The sequence below is a fragment of the Nipponia nippon genome, unplaced genomic scaffold, assembly GCF_047370975.1.
Source record: "Nipponia nippon isolate SJK-2023a ecotype South Korea unplaced genomic scaffold, ASM4737097v1 scaffold_6, whole genome shotgun sequence".
NCBI lineage: Eukaryota > Metazoa > Chordata > Aves > Pelecaniformes > Threskiornithidae > Nipponia > Nipponia nippon.
The window spans coordinates 13630944-13649278 of NW_028262380.1; the positions used below are offsets into that span (position 1 = coordinate 13630944).

An 18335-nucleotide genomic window follows, 5' to 3' on the forward strand; every position below is an offset into this window, starting at 1 on the left:
TTCCCCCAAAAGGGGTATAGGTAATGCAATAGTATCGGCTCTTTACCATAAAAAGAAGTAGGAGTGAGTTAGACTCTTGTTAATGGCAGAAACTCTGCCATTGGTGGCACCAACAGAATTGAGAATCACTGTTAAGACTAGTTTTTCTCATGCTATGTGACTTCAAAAGTTTTCAGGAGTTTTAATGATATTATAAGAGAGAAACAAGCAAAATGATCTTGAAGCTGAAAGTTCGTTCTAGTTCAGGGACACCCGAAGTTGGGGAAGAGAAGGGAAGAGAGCGACTGTTCATCCTCTGGTAGCTCCTGTGACATCCCCAGGTGTCCTTAATGCTGGGGATAGCGATGCGTGGTCTGAAAGCTCTGAATCAGCTCTACCACCTATGATGGCCAGAGCTGTCGTACAGGACACAACTGTGCTGCTGCTTACCCACACAGAAGCTGTAGGACAACCCAGCTGCAGAGTGGAGGTTGGGACAAATGTACCATCTTCATAAATTGTGTGTGGTGTTGAAGTGACTGAGGGGGAATCTGACTGTTAAATGTAATGTAGAATTGCATTTCTTTTGTTCTCCTTTGATTCCTTTGTTACTATTTCAAATACTGCAACCATATGTTTACCTGCTCTTTTATTCTTGAACTTTGCCTGTAACAAGGTGATCTTACAGAATTGGAAAAGGGTTGAGGTTGGAAGGGACCTCTGGTGGACATCTGGTCACCTCTGCTCAAGCGGGGCTACCTGGTGCTGGTTACCCAGGACTGTGTCCAGATGGTTTTTGAATATCTCCAAGGACAGAGACTCCAGAACCTCCGTGGGCAGCCTGTGCCAGTGCTTGGTCACCCTCACAGTGAAAAAAGTGTTTCCTGATGTTCAGAGGGAGCCTCCAGTGTTTCAGTTGTGCCCATTGCCTCTGGCCCTGTCACTGGGCACCACAGAAAAGAGCCTGGCTCCACCCTCTTTGCACCCTCCCTTCAGGTATTTACATACCTTGATAAGATTCCCCCTGAGCCTTCTCTTCTCCAGGCTGAACTGCCCCAGCTCTTTTGGTCTTTCCTCATATGTGAGGTGCTCCAGTTGCTTTGTCGTCTTTGTGGCCCTTTGTTGAACTCTCTCCAGTCTGCCCATGTCTCCCTTGTACTGGGGAGCCCAGAACTGGACACAGCACTCCAGGTGTGGCCTCACCAGTCCTGAGCAGAGGGCAAGGATCACCTCCCTCCACCTGCTGGCGATGCTTTGTCTAATGCAGCCCAGGATACCACTACCCTTCTTTGCTGCAAGGGCACATTGCTGCCTCATGTTCAACTTGGTGTCCACCAGGACCCCCAGGTCCTTTTCTGCCAAGCTGCTTTCCAGCTGGGTGGCCCCCAGCGTATATTAGTGCCTGGGGTCGTTCCTCCCCAGGTGCAGGACTTTGCACTTCCCCTTGTTGAAATGCATGACATTAGAGTTATTGGGCAAATTCCAGCTATTCAGGTGAATAACTGGGAGTTTCCCAGTTCACCCTCTTTAATTTGCCGGAAATCCAGTTTTTGTTAAAGAGCTGGGTCATGTACCCTCCCCCAGCACTGCAAAGTGCCAGCTTTGGGGACTGGTGATGTGGAAATGTAAGGTGAGTTTCTAACAGTAGAAGGAATCATAGATCATCCCATAACTTGAAAATATCAATTTTTCCCAGGTGTGGTCTCCATTGTGTTTCAAGGACAAACACTGCTTCTCAAAACTTTTTTCCTGTTGGTTGTTATATAGTCTTCCTTCATTTGATTTTCATTACAACTGAATGCCATCGTTATTCCATGAGTTCACATTGTGGTATTTGAATGATGTTATCATAAAGTCTTAAGGACTTCATAGACTTACAGTAATTCAAGCAGTAGCAATTGCTGGTATGGTCAGATCTCAGAAATAAGACTGTAAAGTGTAAATATGAAATCTTAGTGAGGTATCCATACAACATAAGGTACGGTATATACTAATTCTGATTACGTTTTTCCTGACAATTGTCTAGAAGTCTGGCAGTGCTACAGAAATTTCATGCTATTAAACAACACTGTTCAAGTTTTTCCTAGCTTCAAATAACAAATTTTCCATTAGCCACATTGCTTCTACAGTCATATGTCTGTTTTACTTCTTTTTTATATATTTACAAAGGTGACAAGAGCAGTTATTTCCAAGGGCTGGGGTGATTTTTGCCTCTTTAATCAGCTGCATTGCTCCCAAACTGTTTTCTGGTTGTATGTGATTCCTCATTCCTGGTGATGGAAGCTGTGAATGGGCTTATCCACAGTTTTGTTTGCCAGTAACAGGTATGGGACTCTTCACTGGCTGCTTCCTCTTTCTGATCACTGTCACCTCAAAGGAAGAAGGATTGATAGATTGGTAGAAGGCCACTCAGAGGCCATCTTCTATGAATTTCCATACTCTCTGAAGCACCATTAACATTTTCACCCCCGTTAAACATGTCTTTCCATTTGAATCTGGATTATTTCCGTTTTGGAAAATTTGCATAATGTGGCAAAATATGGAAATCCAACATGACTACTTGTGTGCTTCAGTCTGAAAACTGATCTGTGTTTCAGCAAAATCCTGAATTTCAAAATGGTGAAATGCAGATATTTTTTTGCTCAGAATACAGAATTATTATAGTGAACATTGTTTCATGCAAAAAGACTATTCCTGGAAAAAAAAATTGGTAGTCTTTCAGAAGTTTGAGATTTCTGAGATCTGGCTATAGGAAATCACTTGCAATAAAGTGAAATCTTAGTAAATCCTTGTTATGGCAAGTGCCCTGTGGTCAAGAGTCATGCTGCCAAAGTGAGGGTGAAGGAGTCAAGCTCAGAGGACACCCAGTAAATAGAAATGATAGATTTAGGATTCTTGGAGCACTAGACCTTTTATCAAATTATTTTGGTGTAGTGTTGCAAGAAGAAAGAAATAGCTTTCTGGGGAGGCCTTGACTAGAACAGAATAAACTGAAAATGGTTTTATTATCAAAAATCTCTACAGTTAAAAATAGTTATTTTAGTGAAATACAGAGCCTGAACGTGGCTGCTGTGCAAAATAGGGGGGGTGGATTGGCAAAAATCTGGTGTGTTGGCTTCCAGACCCCCAGCTCTGAGGGCTGTAGCTGTTGCTAAGAAATGAGAGGCTCTGCCTCCTTGGGATTGCAACAGCCTTCAAGCTCAAACCCCACTTCAGCCTAGCTAAGAGAGACCAATGAGACTGCAGTTCTTAAGTGTTATTTTATAAATATGAAGTAGAGATCAAACCTCTGTGTTCTCAGCCTCTCCATCACTGAAAGCAAGTAGCTAGTGAACGGCGTGCCTTTAGAAAGGGATTTGGTTCGCCACAGTGTTATTAAAGAACTTCAGTTAAGCTTGCAGGTTAAATGGCTTGTGTGTTTTCTATTTTACTTGCCAATACATATAGATAGATAGATAGTTTGCTGTGCTTTCTCTGAAATGATATTGTATTAAATTACTGGTTTATTCATGTGTTCTCTTGTGAACTTGAGATGCTCACATCTATCCGTCACATTGGCGCAAATGAAAGATAAATCTTCCTGGTTTGTTATAGATAAATTGAATAATTAAGAAGACACTCTTAATTACTGTCCAAGGAGTCACAGAAGTTACAGCTCTAAGTGTGTTACCAAGTAAGTCTTTAGATTAAATTTCTTTAAATAGAAATATGCAAAATGCATACTGCCAGAGGTTTCTGCCACATCTTATTTGAAAGAATTTTTGATAACCTAATTACATCTGGTTAAAATTTTTAAAAGTGCTTAACTGATGTGAGGATGAGATTTATGGTTAGAACCTAAACAGGGCTTAGGTATATGCTTAAATACAAGTGTGATAAATACAAATATATGTAATCAAGCTCATCGGCTGCCTATTTGTGGGAATGGCTAAACTTACTAGGTTGTTCCCATTGCTCCACTGAGATTCTGAAACTAAGTAGGGAATTATCCTGGAAGCTCAAGCCAGGCTTAGAGTATTTCTTGCCTGTATACATTTAGCCCAACATAAAACACAACTGTATTTCCTTTTTGTTATGTTTTTGATACTGTGTTAACGTGGGTTAGCTTCTGTGGAGGGGGTGCGCAACAGTATTATCTGATAAGGAAGAAGACTAAGTTATCCAAGGAGGTAGGTAGGATTTCTAATAGCTTATACAGGTTGGCAGTATTTATGGGCAAAGGAGAGCAATGACAGCTAAGAATTAGTGATACTTAGTTATGGGATAGTCAGAACAAGTACAGATCACAGGGAATCTCAGCAATCAGAGCATGAGGTAGGTAATGATAAGAATGGCAGTGGGTGTGTTGATGGAGGAATTCTATAACTAAAGAGATTACATAAATGACGGTGGATATGAGGAACAGCCTACAGTCATTAGCATATGTAATTTTGTGGTTATGGTGGACATTTTCCCTCCCAGATGCTTAAGCTCTGCCAACCCCTAAGGTACACAAGACCCCTCTCTTGGCCCTTACAGCCCACACTCATGGCATGGGGGGTTGAAGGCCATCCCTCCTGGTGCATCAAGGCTGGTCAGAGAAGTACTTACCTCTACAACAGCCACTTTTCTGCTGCTGGGGTCTGCAGTGTTGATCCTCTTCTGCTGCACCCACTTTGTTGACTTTTGAATTTTCCTTTATCCCCTCAAAACTGCCATGACCCACAACTTCTTCCCTGATTTCCCAGGCTGCTCACTTCTTGTTTTACTGCTCTGGTTCCAGTCCTCAGATCACAGGTCACTGTGCCCTTAGGCATGGTGTCTTGTAGATGGTCTTCCTCACCCCTCCCCAGGGAGCTGGTCCTTGAAGCTTAGAGACACTGTTCTCTTTTCTTTGATTTATAATTGTCTTAAGCATACCATTATTGCATTACTTTTACCATGCTCTGGTCTTTTCATTGCGCTGGCTCAGCAGTTCATTAGTTGAAATTAGTTCATTCTGTTACAGACTATAGATATTTTAAGGCCTAGCATTTATGCTTGCTCAGCAACTGCGTTAGTCCCTGTCTAGCTCTAAGTAAGGTTAAATATAGTTTTGCAGAGTTTAGCAAAAATTGTACCATTAAGCAGCCACCCCTCCCCTTCTTTTTTGTTAAAGTGGTTAGTGACATGCTGGGGCTTGGTTTTGCTTAGCAGACCTTTCTTTTCCAACATCAAGTTATGCTGGGGTCTTCTGGCCTGTGCTGGGTGAAGGCTCCTGATCCCTCCTTTGCCAAGTTGAATTTCTTCTTTGGATTTTATTATTTGGATGACTGTTTCTCTTATGTGCGTAAAGTAATTGCAAGTGTAAAAACTTGAACTGACCTCAAGTAGGGCTCAAAAAGCCCAAAATTTCCTTGCTGTAATGAGCATCTCAATCACCAAGACACAGGTTTGTGTTCTTTTTAGCTGGGATCATTTCTGGTTCCACAAATACTGCATTTTTTGTTGACACCTGGTGCAACTTCGGCAGGAGGTATGGTAAATATCCATACCCAGAATTTTTTTCTCTTGAACTGAAATGAAGTGATATTGGATTTCCCATATGAGTTATCAGCATGCTATTATGTAAGATAAGACTGTCTCCCAGGTTTTTCAGGGAATATTTAGTGGCACCAACTATTAGGACTATATTCATATTCAGGCTCTAGATCTTACATCAGCAAGCATGCTTCCTTTGTGATCTTATTTGAGACCTCTAAACTCTAGAAAGGAACCTATGTGCCTTTGTGTTTAATATTTCAGGGTGCTGATTCGAGGGAGCTCCCCCCTGAGTGGGCAGTTTCCACGCTGGGTAGGCTGAGCACTTCACCCCACATTTCCAGATTCTCCTTGAGGCCAGGCACCTCTGCTGTTTTCATTGCAACGCTTAATTTGTAGGTGCTTAGTCCTTTATTAAGTTGCAAAATCAATTAATAACTTCCCACTTATACTCTCCCTTGTAAGTATAGTTCAAAATAAGCAACATGTTTTCCTTTATTTAATTTGCACTTACTATGTCTTGAGCCACAATAAAAATAATTCCTTTTGATGTTTGTGCTTCCATTCCTTTCAATGTACTCTTATGAGGAGTCTTCTCAGTCATTTTTTACCTTGTAATTCTCTGTTTTAATTCCTGCTGTTGGTATGAGGGCGGCCAGAAGTGGAACACAAAATTTAGGTGCATTTGCTGTTTACAGCAATGTAGTATAGGGTTTCATACTCTTCAAAATTTGGGTTTTAGCATGTCTTGCAAACTTTTTATTTTGATTCAGTGCTAGCTTTCTTTCTACATTTCTGCTTACAGATTACTTTTTTTTCTCACACCATTGAATGCTTGTGTGCTTGTTTTCTGTTAGGTGGTTTTTTCCTTTTCTCTTTTAATAGCTTGAATTTGTTTTTAGCTTTGTTTTACCAAGTGAGTATTATTTCAGAGATTGCAGCTCTTACAGCAGGTGCAGCATTTTTTACTGTACTTCAGATGCTACAGTAATTTAAATATTTGGATGATCCGGAGGAAAGGCTAACAGCAAAATCATTGTTTATATTGACGCAATTTGAGTTTTGAGAGATTTCCTCTCTCTTGAGGCTGTACTAACAATATTGCAGTAAATTTTATGTACAAGAAAAAATTTTGCACTGTATCATTTTTTAGAACAGCTACAGCTTTTTTGTTCTGCAGCAGTTCCTTCTCACTGGCCCAGGATGGCTGGGGTCTGCAGGTGCTCCTGGATCGCTGGATTCGCATGTTGCCTTAGTTGTTGTAGAACAGAGAAATACGTAACTACTCTCTGTGGTGTAAGGCAATGCTGGAGAAAAAGCTGTTTGCACTATGCCTATCTGAATTAATTAAACACATTGGTGGAAGGAAGGAGTCAGGATGGATGTCCTGTCATATGTCATGTCATTTCTCTGCAGTCTTGTGAAAAGCATAGTCTTTTGGGCTAAGTTCCCTTCAAAGCTGTCATCTTTGTATGAATGTGCGTAGAATGCAAAGACAGTAATAAATGAACCTGTGTGTTGATTTTGTTTAATAGACTTGCCATGTGCAGGAAGTGTTCTTGAATTATTATTTCCTGAAGTATTTTGAGTTCTGAATTAGCAAAATGTTAGGAAGAGTGGCTGTGGTTTGCTTTTTAATGTGAAAGCGAATACAATCTGCTAATTTGATTTGATTTTTAATTATTTGCTTAAGTCTCAAAAACGTTTTAGAGGTGTTACAAATTCTCAGGCAGCTTCTGATATTTTATGACAGGTCATAGTATTTAAAAGAATTTCCTCTCTTTCCTCTCTTGATCTTGTGCAGAAAGTTTGTCTCTTTGTACCTGCTTTGATGTCTTTTCTCTTGATATTTTTTTCTGTTGAAATTGTTCAAGCTCCATCTCTCCAGTATTTCTATATCTTATCAGCTTAATCCTTTCAGAATGCTGACTTTGGGAAGCTGTTTTAGGAACTGCTTTCCTTTCCCAGTGTCTTGACTGTGTAGTAGCCTCACCACACATGCCACATCAGGATACTTAAATCAGGATGCTTAAATGTGTGTTTTGGTCCATTGCTCTTCAGGAAGGATGTATGTGACCCTTACAATGCTTTTGAATGCTGTTCTTACTTGATTCCGTCCCTCTCTTCCCAGTTGCTTTCTTGCACAAATATGCACACAAACATGTCTTCAAAGTCTAAGGGAGTTCTGTCAGTGCTTGTATCCCCGCTCCAAATCGCTTTTTCAGGCCACTTTCTTATCTGTGTTTTATAGCATGATTTCTTTGGATTGTCCAGTACCTCTAAGTGACAATTTTGTACTTATTTCACACCATGTGCATATTTGCAGGTTCTCTGTTAGTATCTTTTCAGGCTTTCCTGTCTCAGCTAGCTTCACGTCCCACTCCAGAGCCCGACATCTACAAAGTTATTTCGGATGTCAGTCATCTTGTCTTAGGGTATGAAGTTAGTTTTGTAATTGCTGCCTTGCCTGGCTATGGAGTGATAGGTCTTGTTTGGAAACCATTTCTGACAGTGTGCTGGGTGAAGTGCCAGGGACGTAGCACGCAGTTCAGCTCCTGAGGCTTCACCGTTGTGACAGTGCCCATCAGCAAGCTCTAGTGCTGCGTGCTCTGGTGCCTGTGATCCGTTCATCGTAAACAGCCACTGAAACATCTTCCCTTTGCAATTTCCAGCCCTTTCCAGCAGGATTTTAGCTATTCTTCTTAGGACCTATTGCTGCCTTGCAGGTTCATAATTTTTTGGTAGCATGGATAGATTTCCTGGGTTTTGTGTGCATAAAAGGATGGAATAACAATGTTAGTTTGAACAAACTGCGTGCATCACGATTTTATAGGCTTGCATGCAGAGGCATACATTTCAAAACTTTTTCTCCCTGGCACAACAGTAGAATATGGTAGTGAGTTGCTGATGTTGTAGGGTAATTCAGAGAGAGGATGCTATCACGGGTATCGCTTCAGAGAGAAAGTCCCCCATACACACCAGGCAGTGCTAACAAGGTGCGTGCTGCCTCATGTGCTAGGTATGAGGCAGCATGCAAGTGATGCTGTATTTAAGTTAATTAACATCTGTGTAAAGTATTTATAAAACTAACCTAAATTTGCAAAATGAATAGTATGTTTTCTCCAGCATGTAATGCAATGATACCAACCCCAACATATTATTTCTTGTTTGGAATATACACACGCGCGCGCACACACACACACACACACACACGTATTTCAAATTGAGAAACTGTTAGGAGCAGAGTAACCTTTGTTGTAAATAAAGGCGAAGCTGGAGGCATTTGTTTCAACAGTTGTCCCCAACCCTGCCTTCCTCCTCAGGCTCCAGTTTTGTTTGTCCATCAGCGTGCCTGGCTTGCTTGGCAGTGACAGGCCCTGTCAGCAATAGGTTTCCTATTTGGGACTCATCTTGAACCTTTCTTCTAGGAGGCTGTAGTTTCTACATCATCTTTTTCTGTGATGCTGTTTTCTGTGGAGTAAATAATCTGCCTTGTGTTTTAGAGGATGCGGAAGCTTGTTTTAGGAACAGCTGAGCTCTATTAGCTAAGGAACAGTGTCTCATAAGTATCAGCATTGCTCAGGGGTCCTGCATCAGTCTCCATTTGCTGACTGTAGCAGGGAAGATAGTGTTTATGCTCGTGTAATTTTTGGTTTAAATAGGCAAGACAGTGGAAGAGTGAAAAAGAAGCACAAGGAAGGAAAATGCCTCACAGCCAGAATTAGTGCTTGGCCTTTGATTCCCCATCCTGTGCTCTTTCCCTTGGACCACTCATCCCATTCCTGATGCAGTCACTGAATAGACTTAATCTCCAAATTAGTAAGTTCTGGGAAAACTTCCAGCTTCTCCTTTTGGCATTTTGCCTGTTCTTTCTGCTTTTCCTTCCCCTATCATTTTTGCAACCTTGTTTTCCGTCTCTCTAGCTAAATCTAGATCCTGCTGGAATCTGTTATGGTATTCTGAAATTTGCCAAATGAAAACTTGTCCCTAGAGTGTGCAGAGCTCATTCTGTTCATGGTGATTAGAATTTCTTCATGCTCTTGTTAACTGGTTCCTTGCACTCATTAGCTGAAAGATTGCAGGATTTGGTTTAGATGTGATTTTAAACCACTAAAGGCCAAGGCAAAGGTGCAGTCGCTGTCTTTGATACAGGTTTCAGTGCCGTCAAAGGTTGTGAGCTCAGGGGATTTGGGCCCTTCTGCACTTTTCCCCATTGCCAGATGCTACTACAACTTCTGCCTGGTATCTCTGGCTCTTTGACTGCAGGCTTGCTCTGACCAGAGTCAAGCCAGTAGATAGGAAACTGTTTATCTTTCCAATTTCTTCCTTTCTCCAAGGGGAACAGCTGAAAGCAGTGCCCGGTGTGGGGTTGTCAGACAGCGGATGAACATGCCATTATGGAGCTAGGAGAGGGCTATGGCGTATGCAGCTGCTGTGGTAGGATGGGGAAACACACTGCTTCCCAGCCCAAGTGATACAGTGGCCCTAGAGAGGAGCGTGGATCACTGCGGGCACCCTGGGGGCACAGGGATGTCATAGCTTAGGGCATCTGTTCTGCCTCAGGGGCACTTCTTGAAGGAACCATTATGTCCAGATATCCTGGCTGCATTCTCTCAGTTGTGGAAAAGATCATTAAATTAGGCCTAGAGCTCTCCATATGGGTTAGCTCCACCACTATCACCAGCATGCCACAAAGAAGAAGAGTGAAACTGCTGGTTACTGTGTGAAAAACTATGAGCATGGTGTGGATTCAGTTCATCCCATGCTCTGGCTTTCTGCAAACCTTAAAGTGGCACTGGCTCTGCTGAGGATCCTTATGCAATGTTCACTGGAACAGATAGGGTGAAAGATGTTGAAGGAAGTCGGCTTCTGTAGTTTAAATTACTCGATGATAATTTGTAATTGCTTGCTTTCTAAAATCTCCAGGTGCTGGGAGGCATTAGTTTTATTCTGTGTCTAGAGTATGTAAGCTAAAAATAAATTATTTCTTCTGAGGAGGTGTTATTTTTAGGTTTAACACAGCAAACGGTAGCGTGTTGAAAAAACTCCCGCTTTGTGAATAATAGAATATTTTCCAATTGTGATAGCAGCCATTAGCTTTTTCAGAATTGTTGGGCTACATCATAATTTTTAATATTAACTCTTCCATTTAGTATATAGTAACTGAATAGTGAGTATTGAAATATAAATTAAATGCTATAAATGTAAAGATTCTAAACAATTATGGTTGAGGTGTTTGAATAAGACAAAATTATTTACTTTTTACTTGAGAGCTACGATTGATATCATTTTTCTTTTATTTTTATATTAAGTCTTGGCAGTATCTGTCTTTGTTTAGCTGTCGAAGAATCAAAAATAGAATTGTGTGGTAGTGCTGTATATTATGTTATATTTGGCTATTAGACAAATGTAAAGGGGACTATTCAGAAATGTATGGGAATACAGAATTTTTTTTTTAAGGCAAACTCTTCTCAGAATCATTTATGATACACCCATTACCATCACAAAGCTATTGGATTAATTCCTTTGCAAGTAGGCACCATGTGATGAGATGTACTTGAATGCCTTCAAAATAAGCAATGGTGGAAAGATGTTTGTACCATTGCTACTTTAATCGCATGTGGGGTAACTTCCCTCCAAGGCGTTCGGCTCATGCTGAGGTCTCTGCCATCAGGGCTGGACTGTTTCTAAGATCTAACTTGTTTAAAGTTAGCTTGGGTATTTCTGCTGTAATTTGCAATGTAGATCTAGTCTCAAATATAGGGGAGGGTATGATCCAGACTGGATGGTCATTCTGGATAGAAGTATTAAGAGAGGACTAGACGGCAGAGAAAAACACTATTTTAAAGTTAGCGTTCTTAAAGAGGAGTAAAAGTACTCAAACCCAAGGGAGTGGATTTGCTGTCTTAGCCCTGTCTGAGAGCGCCGAGTCCCTTCTCCGTCATGCTAAGTAGAGCTGGAGGAAGACTAGGGGAGTAGCTTTTTATCACATTATAATTCCTTGTTGCTTTATCCTTTTAAATGCAAGGCAGCCAATGAGCTCCAGGATTTCTTAACAGGAACATGACTGTACTATATAATCTTATTTTCCTGGACATCATGAGTAACTAAATAAACAGTAAGGCTAATTTGCTGATGGCCTAACTGGAGAAATCGGTAGCTAAGCTGTTTACATCTCTGTACATAAACTATATATGCATAAAGGGAGAGAGCATCTGGCTCATAAATATTCTCTTTTGGTGAGCAAATTCAGTTGCAATGAAATAAAACCGTAAAGGGTTAGCTAAATACTTTTTTGCGTCTTTCTGTAGCTGACTAATTGTATGTGTTATCTTAATCCATTTGAAGATGAGAAGATAAAGTTTGCCCTGTTTCACACAGTTTGCAGATGTTAGGATATGGTTAGAAGCAAATTCCGCCAAAGCGCTAAAAACCCTCCAATGACTACGTAAACATTAAGGTAATAGTTTAAGGTAGTCTGCTTTTGGTGCAATCGGTGTTACTTCTAAGGATTTTTAACATCACAGTGCTTTAAATCTCTTGTTCTTTAAAAATAATTAATTCAAAGTTCTGTGCCAATTCAAAATTCAGTTCCATTTCATTTAAAGCTATTGTGTTTTACTAAATGAAGTACAGAATGAACTGTGTAGGAAAAGTTTTGTTAGCCAGAGAAAATATTTTGGTATTCAACCATTATTTCTTTCAATTGCAGTTCAAGCTTAATTGTTCTAATTCAGACTAAGTGATGAATTTGGGAGTAGTAAAATGGAGACTTGGAGTACTTGAAAGTGCTCTATTTAGATATTGAGAGTTTAAATTATTAAAGGCTGTGCTCTGATATAAGTGTCTAACAAAGCTAAATAGAAGCTTTTTGTGGGAATATGTTTAAGAGAAGAACAAAAACGTTCTGCAGGAGCAAAACAGGATGGCCGTGCGCTCAACAGGTGCCTATAAATAAGACAACACAGGAACCCTCAGGCCTTCTAACACCTGATTCTTCCCTTTCTCATGCTGCAGAGCTTCCTGATGGAAATGCAATGAGCAAGTGTGATCAAGTCATTCAGATTTGTTCTCATCTTTTTCAGTTCCTTACCACTGTTAGGCTACACTGTTAGCAAATCTTACATTCTCAATCCCATTTGTATCTTTGCTAGTTTTGATTCCTTCCTCAGGGTACTGGCTGCCTCCTGCTTCAATTTCTGGCTCCTTCTTTTTTTCTTTCTCTACCTTCCCCTTTCTCCAGTCCTCCTCCCCAAAACTCTGACAAAGTAAAATACAGGTTTCTTCCTCTCCTCCAAATTTTTTTTCTCTCCCTATCCTGTCTGTTTTTTCTCCTCCTGGCACAGATCCAGTTTTTGTCTGCTGTGCTCCTTTTAACTCTTCTATTTTCTTACTGACACCCGCAGTCTGTATTGGCATCTGTGTCACGCCTGCCCTTGTCTTTTACTTTCCTCCTTGTCTTTTACTTTCCTCCTTACCTCTCACTCTCCACTGACACTTTCACTGAACATCTTACTCTTTAGAATGCATCTTAATATGCTTAGTCTCTTCCATCTTTGGGGAGAAGAAAAAAAAGAAAAAGCTCTTGACCTGCTAGCCAGTCTTCCTTCTTTTACCTCTAAGCTCGCTCTATTCTTGTTATGCAGTTATTTTTCAGCCTCTTGAATGCAGTTTTTGTTTATTGCTGCTCTCCACAAGGTCTCTAATGCCCTTTTGAAGAAAGCTCAAAACCAGGACTCCATCCTCATTACTGACTCACTGTTTATATAAATGTCTCTGCTGATCTGTAAGTCGCTCTTCCATTTTATGGTTTGCTTGTAAATTCTTTAGGATAGGGCACTTTTTTTTTTTTTTCTGTGTTTGTACAGTATTCAGCTCAATTAGTGGGTTGTTTTATGAGTAGGAGTGTGAACTACCATGAAAGTACAAATAACTAATATGTTTTTGATCAAAGGTTCCTTTCCCCCCACTCTGTCCCTGGATATTTGGCCGGATCAAATGAGGTAGGTTATCAGTGGGATTGATAATAAGTAGCATTTTAAAATGGCACAGCTAGTTATCTGCAAACCTTGTCTCACAAATTTGCATTGCGCTACAAATTTAGAGCAGATTTTTGCTAATCTTTCTCATATGAACTGACCTACTTAAGTCAGTGGACTACTAATATTTGCTACACAGTAAGGATCTGGCTCATAATCTTGGGGAAAGCATTTGCATGCACACAGGGAATAGTCTATTGTTTTTGTTAAAGGCTTCCTCCTCATTCCATTCCTCCTTGTGAGTTTTTTTTTTTTTTAACTTAAAAGTGGGAAGAACAAGGTAAGCATGATCTGACCCAGATGTGATGCCTAAGGAAGTTGTCTATGAACCTCTCTAATTCAGGTGGTGAGAGGAGGATATTATCTCTGGCTGGGAGTTATTTTTTTGACTTCACAAAAAAAAGTCCACCTGGCTCCTAGAATAAATGGAAACACTCTTTAACTGCTTAAATCACACCTAAAAAATAAGGGGGAGAGGCTCAAAATGATAGACCACAGAACTCATAAACTTTCAAATGACTGAGGACAAATAAAGGGCAATGATTGCTGAGCTTCTGTGGAAGGGCAGGAACGTTCTCTCCAGCACTGTAGAAATTGCAGATACCCTGGTCACAGAAATTTAGAGGTATTTACAAAGAAAATGATTTGCAGTGTTTTTTCACAGACTGTCAGCATGGCTTTTTTGAGACTTTGCACATCATTCACATAATTTATTATCTATCTATTTTCAATAATAGATTTTCCACATAATTATTTTTCTTGGAAAGGAGAGAAAACATGTTCATTTTCCATATGTTTGTAGATATAAATTATTCCTATGCATTTTTACTCAACTATGTTGCTTGATTTTTGGGATCGAATGCCCTGCAAGGTGACATTTCTTCGAGTTTCACCAGTCATCATAGCAATGGGAGAAAGCTGCTCAGTGTTACCTCCACAGGGGAATCCACGCTCTCTAATGCTGGGTATCTAACATGGGTGCCTGACTGAGAAACTTAAGCATCCAATACACAAAAGGGAGAAAGAGAGGTTTCTGATTCAGATGCTCTTAACTGCTCTCCAAAAGCTACAGTGCGTATACAGGGGGCTTAGGTTCCTAGCAGAAGCATCTAGGTTATTTTTCTAAGAGCAGACAGTTTGACTGTCTCCTGCACAGATGCTGAAGGGAAGTGCCTTCTTGACCCAGACTGGTCTAACTGCGGCATTAAACAGCTGAGCGTAAACTTGCTGTTTGTTGTACTCTTTGACGCTGTCTTCAGCAGAGTCGGGATTTCATGTGCAGTGTGTATTGCTCACAGACCCTTTTGTCTTTGGAAGAACAAACCCAAGACGATAAAACAAGGTGGCAGGGAAGGGCAAAGTAAACCAGCTCCATCACATAGATTAGGGTCATTTTATACAAATTAAATATCAGTATTTGCAAGGCCTCCTTCCTCGTTTCAATGAAATTCTAGGTATATTTTCTCATTCATTATATTTACAGGTTCTCACAGTTACTTTCTGAACTGTAGCTAGTATTGTCATCAAGTATTTATGCTGTACTTGCTTCCAATAACCAAGTAGAAAATTCAGAATAATAGCATTCACTATCGTCCACCCAAAGCTGCTGGCAGGACCAGATCCTTGTTTTGGGATACCACTTTGTACCTAAGGCTTCAGCTATGTCCCAGGGCATGCATATCCATAAGGAAAACGTTGCTGATCGTGAGGCAGCAGGTCCTGGTTTGTTTGGTGTTGCTGCCGGCATGCTTACCCTCTAAATTGAGAAAGAGAGTTGGTTTTGTGCACAGCCTTGAAAAGTTGGTGGTACCAGTGTGTAAGTGGACAGGCTATCCTGAAGCTGACAGGATTTGGTACATGAGGAAGCATGGGCAAAGGCAGCAAATGACTGAAGAGGATAGGGCAGGCACTGCTGGTACCACCACAGTATTGACTGATGCTCTCAATGCAGCAATAACATCTCTAGTATTGTCACCTACAAAAGCTGCACGTAAATAAAATGTGTTCTGTACAGGTGCAAGTATTGAATAACTTCTTTTACTTTCCCACCTTCTCAAATGTGAAGATTTTATAATATATACTTGTCAGGTTGAAGATGGTTCTGTTTTATTTTGCTTCATCAATGAGAAAGGGAAGAAGGTCATCCCATTGCTATTCTTCTGTCTCTCCCAACCTTACTTCATCCTGAAATTAGATGTTTATCCCTGGACAGGTTTTTACATAGTTCTCTACTTTTTTTTCAGAGCCACATGCCTGTTTTATAGTAATAGCAGGGTACTTGAATTTACCTTCAAGAACCATACGTCCTAGCTTAATTAAAAAGAAACAAACACAAAAGCAAAAAACTGTGCAAGATTCATGCAGGATTACACAAAATGCTGTAGTAATGCTGACAAGTGAATTGTATTTTTTTGTGTTCAATTCCAGGGCCTAAACCACAGGACCATCTTTCTGTCCTCTAAATTGGTTTTGTGATTGCATACTCCCTTTTCATGCTGTAGTGGTAGCTTTGGTACACAGCCATTTGTTTTCTATTCAAATTTCTAAACTTCAGCGGTGCTTATACCTTTTCAGAATACATGCCTTCTGCAGCAAACAGTTCATGGTTTCATGAACAGATACTGAAAGTTTAAGGAAACTGCTTGTCTGTTCAGTTGAAAGAATTTTGCTGTAATGTAAGCCATTAAACACTTGGACTAAAGAACAAGCTTTGTTTTATAATGCAAGTGAGTAGTTTTCCTCTTCTACTTGTTTTCCTATTTCTGACTATACCGATTTCAAGATTGCTTTTTCAAGGTGATGGGATAACGCAGTGAATGAAAGTAGCAGGTCCGAGAAAACCCCATGACCTGCAAACATTCCCTTTGTCCAGCCTTCCTTTCCTGTATGGGGAAGCCACAGAGATTGTTTTCTGGACGTCATTTTTTTCATACTTTGTAATTTGCCTTTTATCTACAAAACTGGCAAAAAATAAAAGATAAATAACAACTATTTTGTCTTACTTTTCCTGAATGGTTTCATTGCCTCTAACGATTCTGTTTGCATAGGCAGGTATGTGGCAATTTCAGTAATATTTATACAGGTTGCCATTGAGCGACTGTTGCTTTTGCTGCATATGACAGTATCGACTAGCACAAAATTGTGGTCGCACGTTAGTGTGCTGTACGTGTCAATGCAAACCCATTTAAGCAGCTTGAAGTTTTTTCTCCCACATCCCCCCCCCCCCTTAATTTTTTTTATTGCCCATCTTACCAGCAGAAGAGCTAAAATAATTACCTGCAGTCTCATTTTTCACTTTACTACGTGCAGATCCTGTGCGGTTGGGCAGCGAGCGGCTGACTGGGAGGGGCCTGCTCTGATGCAGCACAGGCGTATGACAGCAGTAGCAGCAACAGCAATCAGAGCCCTTCTCCGGGCGGGTTTTGCTGCAGTACGCTGATTGCCACTTTACAGCATCCAGCAAGATCCCCAGCAGCAGGCACTTGGAGGAGACTCTGCGTGGGCACTTGTTTAAGGAGTACCTGACTAAACAATTGGGTTATTCTTTAACTGCGGGAGAAGTGCCTGTATTCCCTTCACGCAAGCTCCCTACTGGCTTTCTGCATTCGTAATTTGTCGGAGCTGTTTTTTCCTCCGTCTTTCTCCCGTTACTTCTTTTTCTTTCTTTTTTTTTTTTTTTCTTTTTTTTCCCCGATCGTTATTCACCCCCCAAATCTGTGCTGCATCACTAGCTCTCATTATGCTGTGCTCAGTAGCCCAGTGTGTTCTCCGCCTCTGCTAGGCAGTGGCAGCATGGATGGTGCTCTTGTGACGACCTCTGCTGATGCTATCAGTCCACTGCGGATAGGCATGCTGAGTAATCCTGCTGTAAATGGGCGAGGACACGGACACACGAAAAATTAACCACAGCTTTCTTCGAGACCACAACTATGTGACTGAAGGTAACATAAATCCTGTCATTATTCTCTTCTTGCATTGCATATTCTATGCCAGGAATGCACTGTCATGTTTGGAGATGTAGGCTGTTCCTTTTTTTCTTTTCTTTTCTTTTTTTTTTTTTTTAAACAGGGAGACTTTCAAGGCATTTTTCTGTGTGATGTAGCAACAGAATCTGTTTGAATTTGCTAAATCCAGAAGGCATTCTGTCATGCCACGGCAGTATATGAAACTATATGGGCTAAAGAAGGTCTTGCATTGTGCTGAGTTTGTGCTAGAGAGGTGTGCAGCACCTGGCATTGAATGCACAGTAGCTGCAATGTGGAAGATTGGAAGCAGCTGATTACTTAAAAAAAAGGTGAAAGATTTGAGAGCACTAAAGTAAGAGAAATAATCTGTGAAGTTAACTGTTTGCTGGTGTAATAAAGGTTGTGCATCTCATTTTGGTAATTATAGCCCGAGCATCACAGACATTGCTGAGTTGATTGTTCCCTAGAGAACGGTATACATTTAGAAGGGATATGTGAGCATAATCTTTTGAAATACTGCTGCCTTCTTCCCATCCTCTGTGTATGTGCAATGTACATGGGAAAAGAAAAGGTACCTTCTTTTTAAATCGTTCAATGGCTGGTAGCTTATTACATAAAAAGGAATTTTCCTGCAGGTGACACACATTAAATGCTGAGAGAATTTACCTTGAGACCAGTGAAATGGTTGGGTCAGGTACTGATCCATATTTCCTTGCCAGAAAGTTGGTTTAAGAGCAGGCCATTTTAAGAGTGATTGATTGATTGACTGAACAGGAGAAATGTATTTGTAGGTGCTTGACTTTGCAAATATATTTGTGTGTGCAGAGTTTTCACAGCACTTTCCAGCAGCAGA

General features: G+C 40.6%; 1 protein-coding gene across 6 annotated transcripts in view; it reads left to right on the forward strand.

The window, feature by feature from the left end:
* The window catches only part of PPP2R2C (protein phosphatase 2 regulatory subunit Bgamma), a 200191-nt gene that overhangs the window by 42021 nt on the left and 139835 nt on the right, over window positions 1–18335 (forward strand). For 4 of the 6 annotated variants that reach the window (XM_087737218.1, XM_087737219.1, XM_087737224.1 and 1 more), the window contains exon 1: window positions 16906–17458. The exons of the other annotated variants lie outside the window; for them this stretch is intronic. Coding sequence is in view for 1 of the 4 variants with exons in the window: in XM_009471128.2 (XP_009469403.1) it covers window positions 17389–17458 (70 nt within the window). In the remaining 3 variants the exon portion in view is untranslated. Of the gene's footprint in view, window positions 1–16905; window positions 17459–18335 lie in introns of those variants that run through there. 6 annotated transcript variants of the gene reach the window in all.